This window comes from Equus asinus, chromosome 23, assembly GCF_041296235.1.
Source record: "Equus asinus isolate D_3611 breed Donkey chromosome 23, EquAss-T2T_v2, whole genome shotgun sequence".
Classification (NCBI taxonomy): domain Eukaryota; kingdom Metazoa; phylum Chordata; class Mammalia; order Perissodactyla; family Equidae; genus Equus; species Equus asinus.
This window is the reverse complement of record NC_091812.1, coordinates 14,193,126-14,209,754: the sequence shown is the minus strand read 5'-3', so window position 1 is coordinate 14,209,754 and position 16,629 is coordinate 14,193,126. Positions and strand designations below refer to the sequence as shown.

Sequence of the window (16,629 nt, the reverse complement as noted above, 5' to 3'; positions counted from 1 at the left end):
ATCCTGGGCGCGGACATGGCACTGCTCATCGAGCCACGCTGAGGCAGCGTCCCACATGCCACAACTGGAAGGACCCACAACGAAGAGTACACAACTATGTACCGGGGGGCTTTGGGGAGAAAAAGGAAAAAATAAAATCTTTAAAAAAAAAAAAAATCAGAAGGAGAAGGAAGAGGAAGAGAAAGAGAGTGGGGTAAGGAATGGGCAAGGGAGGAAATGACAAACTCAGAGTGGCCTCCCTAGGTAGACCTGCGTTTCGGTTGTAGTGAGCGTACGGTATGCGTCATCTCCCCACCATTTGCTATTTTTTAAGTTAATTATACCAATTGTAAGTTTTACAATGCCCGTGCTACAACTTAATTTTCTTACCTATAAATGCTTATTTTACAGCTGCTTTTAGCCATTCTAGTTTATTTTTTAGCTAAGGTTACCCCTAACCTTATCAATGAAGAAGCCATAGTTGCACACATTCTGACAAAGAATTTTATATTTTAAAGTTAAATTGTTAAAGAGAACCTCATCCCAAACTTACAGGCAAAATGATGATTGCTTGATATTTTTTTTTATTAATATAACCCAGAGTGTTTTCTAATAAGCCTACTTGACCTCATCTGACACTTTGGGGCAGGTAACTGCTGTCGCAGAATCTTTGTTCAACGATCTCAGCCAATGAAGGTGCAGTCAGCTCACAGCCAGCGAGGGGAGAAACAGGAGGTGTTGGGACTTTACAGTCTGGAGAGAAGCTAACCCAGAGACGGCACGGTTATTACCCTGTAGAAAGTGAGCCCGTCGGCTATCTAACTCGGCAATATTATTTCACATTCCTTTCCCGGCTGACTATACAAGTCCCTGTTCCTCGCATGCTCCTCCATCAGCTCTTTCTTCTGCCGGCTGCGGCCTTCCTCATTAAGGTGAATGAAACTGCAACAGGTGCGGACATGGACGTTTGCTGGAGAATCGTGCTTTTACAATACTAGAGAAAATTATTTGGCTAAAAGAATACAACAGTTACACTATAACCCTGATGTCTCCTAGATTTCAAAAATGAATATACTACCACCTCTACTAAAGACAAAGAATATCAGAGAGGAGTTTTAAAATCAGGGTTTACGGTATTTTCAAGAGACATACTTAAAACATAAGGCCACAGAAAGGTTGAAACTAAAAGGAGAAAAAAATATTATATATATAAGGTGAATACCAACCGAAAGAAAAAAGGTGCAGCTTAATTAACATCAGTCAATACAGGCATTAAAGCCACTAAGTACTAGAGTTAAAGACTAGTGAAAGGGTCCATTCATCAGGAAGAGACAGCAATTCTAATTCTGGATTACCTAATAAAGCAGCTTTACAAGGAGAGTTGAAAAATATACCATCAGAGCGGGAGATTTTCATTTACCTTTTCAGTAATTGTTGGATGAAGCACACCAACATTGGTAAAAAGACAGACTATTTAAACCGCGTAATAAGGTACTTGACCTAATGGCTGTGTGTAAACACTGAACAATTGCAGATTACCTTCTTTTAAAAGTTGACTCTTTGAAAAAACTGATAAAACCAACAAATCTCCAGCAAAATTAATCAAGAAAAAGAGAGAAGGCACAAATAAATGATAAGCAATATTAGGAATGAAAAGGTGGGCGTAATTAGAGATGCAGCTGAGATTTAAAATATAGAAAAAGGATTAAGGGAGGAGAGTGAACACATAGTTAATTTTGCTGCCTCCTGAAATCCCATTAAAGCCATAGGAAGGTGATTTTTTTCCTAGGAAAGCATAAATCCACAGAGAGGGTGACAACAAGAGACAAGAGCAGCCCCAAAAGTTTGGTTTCTACAAAGTAGATGGGCAGGATCCCATGTCCTCTACCAGCAGTGGGGTAAGCTAAGAACTGACAAAATTTATCCCACTAAAATCCTCAAAATCTCAGGCACTACCAGCCCCAGACCTGGCTGCAGGGAGAAGCTAAGGAAGCAGGACGAGGTAAGAGCCGTTGGAGAAGCCCTCAGAGCCATAGGTGGCCGTTCCACAAGGTGAAGGGAGAGGTGCCTCTGACAGCGCCCGCCCAAATCTCGCCCAGCACTCCGCCAGTCCAGGCAGAGTGTGCATGCCCCTCATCCAGCTCTGAAACCTGGACAGATGAGCCAGGAATGCCCGTGGAAAGCAGTGACATGAAAGACAGGCAGCCAAACAGGGAAAAAGTAACTTGGAAGGAGAAGACATTTTTTCAAAAGAAGATAAAGAAAATATCCTCCGAGGGCTACGAGAAGCTGCCGTATCTGTGAAAAGAACAGATAGCTCTGAAAAGGCACAGACAGAGCACAAAAGAGCTCTCAGAAATATAAACAGTTCTTAATTTCTTAAATAAGTTTTTGTTTTTAATGTTTTTAGGAATTTGAAATTTGAAAAGAAAAAACGAAAAGTTCACTAGAAAGTTGGATGATAAAAATGATGAAATCCTTTTGCAGAAAAGAAAGAAAAGAGACAATAAAATAAGAAATTATGAGAAAAAAAGAGACAAACAGAGGATGATTTCAGGATCCGAATAATAGGAGTTCCAGAAATATTACCCAACACCTGAGTAACAACAGTTCCAGAAAGACGAGAGAAAGTGGAGAGGGTAGGTGTAAACACCTTGGCCAAGATGGCTCAGTGGGCGACCTGGCTGTGTCCCCACTGCCTAGCCTCTCGATATTTCTGCTCATTTTCTGAACAGGGCTGTTGGGTCTTCCCAGTGGTTTTGTGAACTAGATGATAGCCTTGGAATAAACTCAATTCCTGCTTAAGTTTTTAAAACCTAGTAAGAAAATGTTACAAAACTTTCTGCCAATAAATTTGAAAGTTTAGGTGAAATGGATATATTTCTAGAAAAATATAAATTGCCAAAACTGATCCAAGATAAAATTAAAAACCCAATTAATTCTGTAACCACTAAAACATGGTAACAATAATAACGTGATGATGATAATGATATAAATGAGTAGTTTAAATTGTCCCACAAAGAAAACTCTAGCCACAGGTGGCTTTATGGATAAATTCTATCAAACATTCAAAAAAAGCAATCATTCCAAAATTGCATGATCTTTCTCAAAGAATAAAAAGAGGTAAAAGTCCTTTATTCAGTTTGTAAGGCAGGTATAAACGTGACACCAAAAGTTTGGAAACCAGCTGGCACTACCTAAAATATGACTACGCAAGTGCCATGACCAGCAGTTCTGCTCCAGGGCGTGTCCTCTGCTCTTGTCCAAGCTCCCTAGAAGAATGGACAACGCGTTCATATCTGCAAAAGTGAAAGCTACCAAAATGTTGGAAAGCATAAGTCCTTTCCAGCAGAGGAAAGGATAAGTAAACTGCGATATACTTCCACAACGAAATATTACCCAACACTGTAAATGGGTGAGCCATGTTTTAGACAGAGCAGCATGGACGAACTTCAAAAGCATAATATGGATCCATAAGAAGTAGATTACAGAAGACATACGATCCAATTGACATTAAGTTCAAAACAAGCAATGCCATCAATGTATTGTTCAGGGATACATGCACACGTACTAGAACTTGGTTTTAAGTAAGGAAATTATTAACTCGATGTTGATGAGAGTGCTTGCATCTTCTGGAGTGAGGGGGAGAAACATTATGCTTGGCATGTGTGCCTATCCGGCGAGCCTCAAGACACTGGTAGTGGTCTAGCTCTCATTGGGTGATAAGGGACACAGTATTCATTTTACTCTTATTGTTTATAACCAGACTTACGCATTATAGATCTTCTTGTTTGAGACATTTCTTCCCTCTCTCCCTCCCTCTTCTCTGTCTCTCTCCGCCCTCCCCTGCCCCCATGCACACACAGCCATCACATACCACAATGAACCCAGGATATTCAAAGCCTAGATCAGAAATTATAGGGTTGAAGTCAAGCCACACAGAAACAAAGCAATGAATCCACAGGAACATAAAAATAATTACAAGCTGCTGTTTCATTTAAAGCAAGATGAAAGAGAATAAGCCGAGAGCACAGCTGGGGTAATTTAGACTAGGGTAATTTAGATGGTATGAAGAAGAATTTCCTTGCTGAAATGCATAATATCCATCATATATTGCCAAGGAAGTGTGTGAGGATATTCAAGAATAGGGCAAGGCAGTTGCTTTTCTTAGGTTGGTCTGACACAGAGCTAGCCGAGTGATTGTACTCCAAGGGCCACCTCTGTGCCATGACCTGTAGCTGCCAGGAGCACTGCTTTGGGAAGAAGTCTGACTGCCCTTGTCTGCCACACTGGCGCCCAGAGCAGCACCTGCATCCATGCCTTCCCAGATGTTGGGGGGTGGCACTAGAACTGCCCAGATGTGCGGGAAGGAAAGCAGGCAATCTTAGTCATGTATTTCGCTTCTAGCATTCTCTGGGCATTAAGAGCCAAGAACACGTTTACATTCATTCAGAGTGACAAAAAGTAAAATTTATAATATTCGAATATATATTATATTAAACATATACTTTACATAAATATTAAAGTTTATCATAATATGGGGTAGGTTAAAATTGGTTCAGTCATACAGAGACCTATTTGGCAATGGTATCCAGTGTTTATATGCGCATACTCACTCCCCCTGCAGTCCTACTGACAGGGATGTGTACTTGGATGTGTATACGTATACGTTCAAGGGTGTGCTTTGAAACGTTATTTGTAAAAACAAACACGAAAATCAACCTCAGTGCCCATCCCTAAAAGCCAATAAAAGAGACAGGACACATCCCTGGGCCATCTCTGTGCCTTTGCTGTGACGAGCCCTGCAGGCTATATTACTAGACAAACAAAGCAAAGTTAGAACAAGGCTTACGGTTGTGTGAAGTAGGATCCCATTTGTGCTTAAGTGGGCAAGAACTAAACACACAGGTGTAAGTTCTGATGGAGCTTGCTAGTGGGCCACTCACATCTGTCCCCTCTTCTTCTCGGGCACATGACTAGATGACACTCCCAGCCTTCCTGGCACCAGGTTTGGCCACAGGAGTGAGTTCTGCCCAAAGGAAGGTCAGGACACAGACATGCTCACGGCCCAGCTCCAACCTTGTAAAGGAAAGCAGAGCCCCCCAGGACAGATGAGAAACGACGGAAGGAACCTGGGCAGAGCCATCTACCAATCAGGAAAGTCTCTGGACTGTCGTTGGGTCTGTCTGTCACTACAGCCAAGCTTCACCACACTATCGAGAGCCACATACACACAGAAGTATGGACACAGCCATGGTTTTTCTTTACCTTTTCTGGAAGGAATCTCAAGACATTTTTAAGATGGGTGACCTTTACAGAGAGGGATAAGGTAAGGGCAGGGGCAGAGAGAGGCCTTTGTTTCTCCTTTTGTGTCTTTCTGTACTGCTTGAATTTTATAATTTTATGCCTGAATTACTTTTATCTTTAACAGGAACTATTTGGGCAAAGAGATGATGGCCTTTTTGCTGCTTTCTTTTTTATACCTCTTTGAATTAAATATACATATATAAACATGATCAGCCATAAGAGAAATGTGCCATGCTGTGGTAGGCGTCCCACATATAAAGTAGAGGAAGATGGGCACGGATGTTAGCTCAGGGCCAGTCTTTCTCAGAAAAACAAAGAGGAGGATTGGCAGATGTTAGCTCAGGGCTAATCTTCCTCGAGAAAAAAAAAAAGAGAGAGAGATGCAAATTAAAGCCACAATGAGATATCACTACATAGTTATCAGAATGACTAAAATAAAAAATAGTGACAGGGGTTAGGAAGAGGGAAGTAAAAAAAAAAAATAATGAAAACACCAAATGCTGGCGAGGATGTGGAGAAAATGGAACACTCATACATTGCTGGTAGGAATGGTACAGTCACTCTGGAAAAGAGTTTCTTAAAAGACTAAACACGCAATTATCATACCATCCAGCAAGTGTGCTCTTGAGCATTTATCCGAGAAAAACAGAGACTTATGTTCATGCAAATACTTATACACAAATGTTTATAGCAGCTTTGTATCGCCAAAAGCTGGAAACTACCTAGATGTCTTTCAATAAATGAGTGGTTAGACAAACTGTGGAACGTTGTAACTTGAAATTCCACTCAGCACTGAAAAAGAACAAACTATCGATACAATAACCTGGATGAATCTCTAGAGAATTATTCTGAGTGAAAAAGCCAATCCAGAAAGGTTACATAGCGATGACTCCATTCTTGAAATGACCAAATTATAGAAATGGGAACCAGGTCAGTGTTTGCCGGGGCTAAGGAGGGAGGGGGGCAACCCAGGCTATCCTTGTGTTGACGGAGCTGTTCTCTCTCTTGACCGACACTCTGTGATATTGTAAGATAGCTCTGCAAGATGTCACCGTTGGGAGGAACTGGGTAAAGCGTACGTGGGATCTCTGTATTATTTCTTACAACCACATATGAATCTACAATTATCTCAAAATAAGAAGTTTAATTTTTAAAAAGTTAAAGGAGAACAAAACAAATACATAAAAATTAGATGATAGTACTTTTTAAAAGGGATCAGGGGCCGTGTGTGGAGTGAGTGGGTACTGCACGGGGCTTAGCTGCGGCCAGGGTGAGCTGGGAGGCCAGAGGGGCTGGCCCTGCTGGGGCCTTGTTGGGCTGCTTTTTATAGGGGCCAGAGCAGTTGCACACGCTCCCTTAGGGAGGCCTGCCAATGACTGGGCAGAGCTGACTGGGAGCCCTGAATGCCCTGAGCCCCAGGAGGCAGTCAATTTGATGTCTTTATCTCACCTAAGACTATTTGGTTGTTCATAATTATTGGGTTTTTCTTATAGCCTCCAGCAATTAGAGGTAGATTTGGGCTACAGATCTCCTCCCCCACAACCCAGCCAGCGGATGGATTTTGTAAATGCAAGCAAGCCTCAGACCAAATCCCACCACACAGAAACATTTGTTGGTGAGCCAGCACCAAGACAGTCATGAACCCATTCCTGCGGCTCAGTGGAGTCCCAGCTCTCCGTCCTTAGGCACTCTGTGAGGGCCTTGCACGAAGGTTCATCCCAGGTAGATATGACAGTGCCCTGGGGGCAGGATGCAGTCAACCTTCTAGCTGGGTCAGGTGACAGAACCCTCCACTAAGTGGCTGGACACGGGACCAAATCAGTGCCAGGCCAAGAACACTACATGATGCTCTCATGGGTACCGTCACAGCTGTGCTCACGCAAGAGCAGGAGAGCCTGGCAGGATTTCCAGCCAGTTCACACGTCTCGAGCTGCACTTCCTCAGCGAAAGGATTCATAACATCCCTTAGACTAAGGGGCAAACGCTCTAACGAAAGTCAAGTTAGCTGAACCATAGACGTTGATGAACCCCCATTTAGTATCTTTCAAAATTAATGAAAACCTGGATCTAGCCAGCATCCTGGCAAAATCAAATAGCACACTCAAATTGGGTACCTTGAAGAGAGTTTCATAAAAGGAAGATTTACCAAGTGTGGGTAGAATGTAGAGAAACCACGATCCCCTGGGGCTAGAGAGAGCAGGGCTGTTGTCACCGGGCTGAATGGGCTGCGAACACAGTTACCAGAACTGGAGGGAGCAGCTGTGTGGAGAGTCACCCGAAAGTGGCCACCTTCAGCAGAGGGACACAGCCAGCCCAACATGATCCACAGGGAGACACCAGGAAAGTAACCCCACTTCACTCTCCTCTTTCCTTCTTATCTGTTGCTAGTGTCCTCACTGGCCAAACCAAGCCGAGACCAGAGGTCAAGCGAGCCCCTTGGGGCAGGGCAGCCTCCTGGGGCACTGAGTAGGGCGGAGAAGGGCAGAGAGTGGGTTTTCAGGGCCATTTTGGTGAGTTATTCAGCTTTGCCGGGTTTCTCCCATGTATATGTGTTACTAAATTTGTTTGATTTTCTCCTGTTATTCTGACTCATGTCAATTTAAATCTTAGACCAGCCAGAGGGACCTAGCGGGTAGAGGATTAGGTCTTCCTCCCCTACAGTGCTGAAAAACTTGGTTAATTTACCAAAAATCATTGAATTGTACAGTTAAAACAGGTGAATTTTATGGTATGTGAATTATATTTCAAGAAGCTGTTTAACATAAAAAACTGACATGCATATCAAATTATGTACGATGATATATCTTAAAGCAAATTATTCACTCTAATAGTTGATCTTTAGCCATAAAATATGATAACAAGTCCCACCCCTGGCCTGGAATCTTTACAGTGAGGTTTCACTTTATGAAAAGATGATCAATCAATATCCAGACATATAAAAAGAGATCGTGAAGGTGACACTCTGCATCTGTTGTAAATAGTCGATTTCCTAGTGTATTTAAACATGACACTCAAGGTTATTTACAGACAGTTTGGTTGGAATACAGTTCTGGTTTAAAGGACAATAAGCCACAGGAAAATCTCTCAGGACGTTCATGCTGAATTTGACTGGCCCCGGGTAAAGCTGGGTTCGGGCCAGCCTGGGCAAAGGAGGGGAAGGGGGAAGCAGGTTTCCCAGGAGAAACGTATCTCCAGCTGTGCCCGCCTCACGCTTTCCTCCGAAAAAGAACCACCGCAGAAAAATGAAAGCAGGGAGAGTGGCCACTCAAGTGAACTATGGCCGCTGGTCAGTGACAACACGTCAGTGTAGGCTCCTTGACTGTGACAGGTGCACTGCCCCGGGGCAGGAGGACAAGTAGGGGAGGCTGTGAATGGGGGGCCAGGAGGCGTATGGGAAATCCCTGTACCTTCTGCTCAATTTTGTGGTCAACCTAAAACTGTTCTGAAAAATAAAGTCTATTTAAAAATAAATAGAAAGATAAAAAATAAAAGTCCAAGGACTGTCCCATTTCAAGGCTGATCCTGCCAATGATATCCTGAAGTCTCCTCTCTCTTTCTCTCCATGGAAAATTCCCCACCCCCACCTTCATCCCTCATTTTGAGTCTTGGAATCATCAAAAGGCGGGCTGAAAAATTAAGCACCTTTGTCTCACAATTCACTCCATCAGCCTCCTAAAGGAGAGATTGTCTATTAAATGGAAAACAATTTGCATTTTCAGCACAAAGGATGCTCTCTGCCTGGTGGGCTTCCAGCCTCTCCTGAATTGTGCCACTACTCTCAAGAGCCACAGACAATTTAAAGATTCCATGTGAATTGGTCTGGGCCAGGAAGGGGGCGCGGAGAAAGAACACTTGGTTGTCTGGGCTGGCATTGTTCCCTTTGTCCACTTGAGCAGGGCTCAATCTTATTTCCAGAATGTCCAGGCTGACAGGCTCCATACAGGGGCTTTGCTGCCCCCCTTTTCAGGGGGTTAAGCCACAGAAGCACTCCCTTTCCTAGAATTCACTGCGGGGCACCGTCCTCAAGAAGAATGGCTGCAGCTGTGATGAATGGGCCGCGTTTCCCTGCTACTGGATGTCAGAGCCTGGGTCAAGGAAGGTGCTTGTTGCTGCTAATCTATAACAGGTGGTGGGAACGCAAGGCAAACAGGGCTTCCTCTGTGTGGCAGCAAAGAAAAGAAAGGGCTTGCGTTCAGGTGCCAAGGGAGTGGAAATAGTGAGAAAGACAGGGTGGAGCAGCAGCTTCGGAGGTGCAGAGGCGCAGGCCCACTCTCGTCCTTCCTCCCCCGGCCTATCCCTCCCCACAAGTTTTTCCCACCTTCTTCCAGCGATGCTTGAAATTCCTTTAACAGGAGGCAAAGCCTCTCTTGCCACTCTAAATATAAATACAGACTAGGTTAAAATGAAATATAGAATAGGCTTCCAGAAAGTACTTTTCCCTATTCTTACCATGAATTGCAATTAAAATGTGCAACCTGGCCATAATACATAAAATAAGCATAAGAAGACTCCAAAAGATAGTAAGAGGAAGATCAGCTAAGGGCCTCAGGACCTGAAGAACAGCACAAGGGTGAGGTTCCTGGGTTTTCTTTCTGCCTCATATATCCCAGACTTATTGCTGGAGAAGCTGGCAATTCAGAAACACCAACAGGTGCAGACATACAATGAATGCCCCAGCAAATGTCTGCTCTCTCTAACCAAAGGACCAGAAAAGGGGCAGCCTAGCAAGGCAGAAAATTTTGGGCAATAACTGCTTTACTCCTGGCAAACAACTCAAAAAAATCTTTGATCCCACAGCACCCCCACCCACAAAGACTGATTGGAGAGCTGAGGTTTCCACCCTGGCGAGGCTGCTGTAACAAGGGCCCTAACCCCTGCCAGGCTGGCATCAGAGAAGGCCGAGCAGGGAGCTGGGACTTTCATCCCTGCCACCATCCCACCTTAGCAGAGACTTGAACTTTCACTTCCACCTGTCAGTACCAAGGCACCCCCTCCCCGCCATCTCCTCTCCCTCCCCTGGGATAATAAGAGAAGAGGCCTAGAGGAGAGCCAGGACTTTCACCACCACCCCAGCAGTAGGGAGGCCGCCTCTTCCAAGTGCCATTGGAGGCCTTGTGGGGACCAGTAAGGAGGCACCCTTGCCCCTCCCATCCAGAGTGGCCCAGTGGGGAGCCAGAAGTCCCACTCCTCCCCAGCAGTAGCAAGTAGGCAACACCCCGCAGGGAAGGCCAAGTAGAAAACCTGGGCTTCTCCTTCACCTGGTAGGAACAAGTCAGCACCCTCTCCTCCCCCACCGACAAAAAATAGACCTAAAACAAGATTTAAGTAAGATCCGGAGTCTCATAAAACCAAAAATATTAAGATTCAATCAAAAACCATTCATCACACCAAGAACCAGGAAGTACTCAATTTGAGTAAGAGTAACACAATCAACAGAGGCCAACACTGAGATGACACAGATACTAGAATCATCTGGCCAGGACTTTAAAGCAGCCATCATAAAAATGCTTCAATGGGCAATTACAAACACAAATAAAACAAATGGAAAAATAGAAAGTTTCAGCAAAGAAACAGAAAATATAGAGAACCAAATGGAAATTTTAGAACCGAAAAATACAATACATGAAATTAAAAACTCGATGATGGGCTCAGTAGCAGAATGGAGTGGACCAAGGAAAGAATCAGTGAACTTAAATATAAAACAATAGAAATTACTCAATCTAACCAACAGAAAGAAAGTACGTGGGAAAAAATGAACACCATCTCAGAGACCCGCTGGGCTCGAAGAAAGATCTAACATGCGTGTCATTGGAACCCCAGAAGGAGAGAAGAGTGCTGGGCAGAAAAAGTATTTGAAGAAATAAAGAAACGTTTCCAAATTTGGGAAAAGACATAAACCTACAGACGCAAGAGGCTGAGTGAAACTTGAACAACATGACCCGAAGAAATCCACACCACGATGTTTCTAGCTAAACTTCTGAAAACTAAAGACAAAGGAAAAAGTCTTGAAAGCAGTGAGAGCGAACACGTCACCTCTGCGGAAAGACTCTTGGAATGACGTCAGATCATCAGAAACCATGCAGGCCAGAAGGGAGGGCACAGTGGTTCAAGTACTGGAAGAAAGGGACCCTCAACCGCCAAGCCTATATCCAGCAGAGCAGTTCATCCTACAGGAATGCAGGGGAAGGCGAGACATTCTCTGATGAAGGAAAACAAAGAGAATTTCTCACCAGCAGACCTACCCTAAAAGAACAGCTAAAGGAAGCTCTCCAAATAGAAAGAAAATAACAAAAGAAAGAATCTTGGAACATCAGGGAAGAAGAAAGAACAAGGGAAGAAGTAAAACTATGGGTAAGTACAATCCATTTTCCTTCCTGAAAAAGAACCACAACACGTGAGAAAGCGAGCACAGTTTAAACATCCAATAATAACAGCGGCCTCTTGGGGAGCTTACTCTCCGCAAAGCATTTTGCCTGCCTCATCCCATTAACCTTTACAAAAGGCCAGATTATCATCGCCTCCAGTTTATGGATGTGGGAATTCTGCAGCGAGCGTCAGAGGCAGGGTTTGAACACATGGACGTCTGCTCAACTCTCCACCTCGAGCTCTTAACCGTTCCGGCCCGCGGCACCCCAAGCTCGGCACGGCTCTCCGTGGAGCAGCAGCCAGCAGGGGACAGGAATGGGCCTCCGGAAGGGAGAAGAGCCTGCGAGAAGGAGGGCTAGGGAGCCCGAAAACCGTTCAACACTGCCTCAGAAAGGAGCAAACGGAAATGAGGAGAAAGATTCTACAAGGAGGAGAGCAAAGCAAGAACTAGTAGAGGACAGAAGCAGAACTGAGCGCCCGAAGGCTCTTGGGAGGCATCTTTTGTGCCAGGAAAGACCCAGAAGCCCAGACAGGATGTGTAACTGGTCCAGAATCTCCAGACAGTGAGCGTCAGGGTGAGGACTGGAACCCACAGCTCCTGAACCCCAGGCCGTTGCTTTTGAAAACAGTAAAGAAACAAACGGCTAAGGAGAGTTTCCACATGGGTCTCCTCTAAGTAAAAAGTGTCTGAGTCTTAAGATCCCAAGGGGAGCTCAAGTACATCAGGCCAGTGTGAATCTGAGGCGAGAATCTGGAAAATCGTAAAGAAAGAACCTGAATTTCTCGGCAATCCAGAGAACTGCGAGGTAAGGCCACGGATCTTTTGGATGAGGGATCGGGCCCTTTCCAGAAACCTGCTCTAAGGGGAAATAATTACATAAAAGGTGGTATCGTTCTAACGCAAATAGCTCAAAAAGCTTTCCCTCCGATTTTTGGGAATGGAAGACACAAGGCTTTGGACAATGTTGCTGAGTGGTCCCCCCGCCCCCTCAACTCTGACCACGGGTCTCGTGAGCGCTGGGCACTACCGACCGTGAGAAAGCTGCTGGACTCCGATGAGGATGAGAGCCAAGAAGAGCTCTTTAGCTCAGGAACACAGAGTTGAAGCAGAACGTCAGCACCAAAGAAATTTTCATCAGAGGATGGACAGTCGGGGCAGACCTGACTGACCAGCACGGGGAGCTTTTTGACTGGCACGGTTTAGGTTTGTTAACATCCCAAAAGTTTCTGTCAAGTGCCTCCGATGTGCACTGCACTGTCCACTTGACAGGATGGTTGGGCATCTGTCATGCTGCAGGCCTTCGGGACGGGAACACACACAGGCTCCACACTGCTGTTGAATGTAGTTTTCATAATGGAAGTGCTTTTCACTATATTTTTAAGGTGGTATTGATTTTTTAAGAGCCATCCTCTCATAATTTCTAGGATTCTCTTTATTTCTCCTATTGCATTTTGCATGGTTCTAGAGGTCAGTGTGATAGGCATGAAGAAGAAATAAAACATATAAAAACTCCAAGAAACAATATTTCATTAATGAAAATGGGAAATAAGTGATGCTAATAATAATAGCATACAAAACTACATAGGCTATAAATGCATTTTTTAAAGAGTGTAACTTCCCATCTATCTACCTATCTATCTGCAGAGCAACAGGAAGCCCGGAAGGAAATGTTCAAAACACTAGTTATATTCCAGTGACTCTCAGCCCTTTCAGATCTTCTCTTTTTACACTATTTTGTAATGCCCATTAGTCTTCTTGAAATAAAGTCATAGATAATATGCCCTGCCTACACAAATAATTTTTGAAAAATCAATATATGCCCCAACTATAATGTAAAAGATAAATAAAAGGAAAGTAGTTTATAAACTTGTTTAAAATTGTGTTTAAGTGTATAAACGCCTGTGGTACAATCACACTAGAAAATAACGATGCCCCATCAATTCGTAAAACGACTCCTAAGGGGAGATACCCCAACTGAACGTCATTGTTTCGTTTTGTTTGTTTAAAAAGGTGTCCAGGAGCCGGGCCCTTGGCGTAGTTGTTAAGTTCGGCGTGCTCCACTTCTGCGACCCCTGTTCATGGGTTCAGATCCCCGAGTGTGGACCTACACCATTCATCAGCCATGCCGTGGCAGCAACCCACGCATAAAACAAAGGAAAATGGGCACAGATGGTAGCTCAGGGCGGATCTTCCTCGCCAAAAAAAAAAAAACAGGTATCCTGAGGATGACATTATTATTTCTAAATTTCCTTTTTTTATAGAAAATATTCTTTGCCTAAATGAATGCCTTTTGCTTTTATAATCAGAAAACGAGTGTTTGGGTGGGTGTCATGTGACTCTGATGTGTTCGGTACAAGGGGAGGGGTCTCCAAGAGCACGCCTTACCTCGAATGAATAAGCCTTCCCAATCCCAGCTCCTGCTCCAGTGATCACTGCAAAAGGCAGAAACGGTTTCAAAGGAGAGAATTAATCTTTCAAGTGCCCTTTCTCGCTGACTACGTTTTCTCGCCGGCCTACTCTGTAGGACTCTCCATGTCCCAGAGCAGCGCCCTTCTGCTCTCCAGCCCTGCTCGGCTCAGCTGTGAAGTCTCCAGCCTTGACTCCCCTCACCACACGTTCAGAATGAAGCTATTTTTCTTTTCTTTTTGTTTTTTTTTTTGAGGCATCGGTAAGGCCGTGGAAAACATGCTCCAAAATGAGGCAAAGAACTTCAGCCAGAGAACGTTTCTTCAGACCCCACAAGGAGCTAGGCGTTTCTAAGCCGTAATTCACGAGGAGCCAGCAGCGCACACTAGTATCTCTCCACCCACACAGCCACCTGTCACTGCAAGGACATTTCTTGGTTCCTCCTCCAAGCCGAGTTCTCCTGGTTTCCCATCCGCACCCCCACAGAAAGCAGCAATCAAAGCCCAAGGAAGATAGGGAACCCAACAAAGACAGAAACACAGAAATGCAGGGGCCTGAAGACTTTGTGCTCAATAGGTCTATTGATGAATGTGGAACACTCAGACCGGCCTTCTAGTCCTTTTATAGCCAATCTTACATATATATTTATTTAATGACTGAGCTCCAGGATAAGCCTTATTCACACAAATGTCACAATTTCAAAACGCACTGCAATTCAGCGTATACATGTGTCCCGTTTACCTTTGCACCAATTGAAGGGGACGCTTTCCAGAAGTGTGAACAAGAGATACGTGTGCATTTAGCTCACTTCGGAGCGGGAGCAAGCCAAGCTGTGCAAGCTTCAAGCAGCACACTGGCAAAAGCACCCTCATTTTAATCCTTCTTAATGATTTTGTCTGTTTATTTGGGTAATTCTCAGTGAATCTGTGCATATTGCTTGTTCCTCTTTATACCTGACTTTGGAGCCACAAGTCTAAACAGATGCACCAGTGACATAATTAGGAAATCAACTACAGAGCTCTGGGGAGTTGAAAATTCTGGTCTCTAGTAGCTGGAGTTTCTTCTTGTCCCCTGCACTTGAAATAGATCACCTCCCTGAGATCTGCCATCGCCCAAGACACTTTACTCTTGCAGGTGACATTGAGCCTATTCAATATTGACTCAGAAGACAGCTGAAGATTACGTTTTTCCATTTGAGTCAACAAGTACTCTAGTATCTGGCGCCCTGTGAGCTTCTTTTGGAATGCGTGTCCTTAGAAGGGTTTTGCCCTACTCTGATGGATGCCGCATAACATTTGGGATGTCGCATACTAAAAAATTATTCCTTGCTTATCTGAAATTCAAATTTAACTGAGTATCCCATATTTTATCTGGCAGCCCTGTAAGGTTGTTCACCATCTCCCCTATTTAACCTGGTGTGGTATTTCTAAAGCTGTTTAAATTCTTTTTTTTCTGTTTTCTGTCGTTGGATTTCTTGGTGCCTAACTTGGAAATGTAACTTTAGCATGTGAGCCAAGGAGATGCTGAAACCGTAGCCTTATGCCCTTCACCTTAAACCCAGCCATGGGGCTGAAATTCCAAGTGGTGGTTCCAGGAGACAGAGTCCACTGGGAGGCAGCAATTAACCCACCATACTTGGAACAGAAACCAGACCCAGCTTCCATATCTAACCATCTTGAAAACGCATCTCCATGGAGATCTTTTGCCTTGATTTTGCAATACCTTCACTTCATGAAAGGGCTTGAAGCAATTTTTTTTAATAAAGTGAATTAAAATTATTCAGATTTCAGAATTTTGAAACACCCTTTGGCAAAACAGAAACACTCTAGGCTTTTGAAAATCTGAAGAAGAGGATGCAGAAACTTCTGCAGCATTTATTATTTGTGTCATCAGAGACCACAAAGAAGAAAGCCCAACTAGTGAGGATGAGAGGAGAAGCACACAGGCAAGAACTGAGCACCATGCTGCCCGAGTCCCTCTCCTCAGGCCCCACATCTTGTTTTTCACTCCATTCTAATTTCACTCATGCTTTCCAGCCCCCCACGTTAAAATCACCCAAGGAATTACGTCCTTGTGCTCAAAGGGAAAAGGTGCGATATACCTTTTGAGACATAAATAATGATAAGCAGAAGCAACACAAAGCAAGAGATGAGAAGCTTTCTTTACCTGCCCACTGTCCCATTGACTTCAAGAAAGATCTCGGCAAAACCTTCCAGAAGCGCAGGAAAATACATTTGGAGAATCTCACGCACTTCACGAGGTACACTAGGCACACCAGCAGCCCTACAAGAATGAAGAACTGTTCCAGAACTTCCCCCATGATGGCAGCACTGCAGAGGCTGTCTCAGACCTGGCCTGGGCCACCACCGGCAGGCCTCCTCGCACGCGGCTGTGCGGGGGCGAGCCAGTCACCTCCTGGAGTCGGCCACAGGGTGCCTTTCACTCCATTAAGGCATTTAAAGTAACTTCTTTACACAACCGTCTGATTCACAGCCTTTGAAATAGAGTGTTCTTTCTAATATCTTTCCAGCACTGTTGGGCTTTTGTGCCTGCAGGGGAGTTGGTGAAGA

The 16,629-nt window shown here is 44.3% G+C and overlaps 1 protein-coding gene across 1 annotated transcript in view; it reads right to left on the bottom strand.

Annotated features, from left to right (window-relative positions):
• The window catches only part of HSD17B3 (hydroxysteroid 17-beta dehydrogenase 3), a 45,571-nt gene extending 29,192 nt beyond the window's left edge, over positions 1-16,379 (bottom strand). The window contains exons 1-2 of the mRNA XM_070496088.1: positions 16,226-16,379; positions 14,039-14,085 (exon numbers count right to left, since the gene is read on the bottom strand). Of these exons, the coding sequence (XP_070352189.1) occupies positions 14,039-14,085; positions 16,226-16,379 (201 nt within the window). The remainder of the gene's footprint in view (positions 1-14,038; positions 14,086-16,225) is intronic.
• Positions 16,380-16,629: the final 250 nt, after the last annotated feature.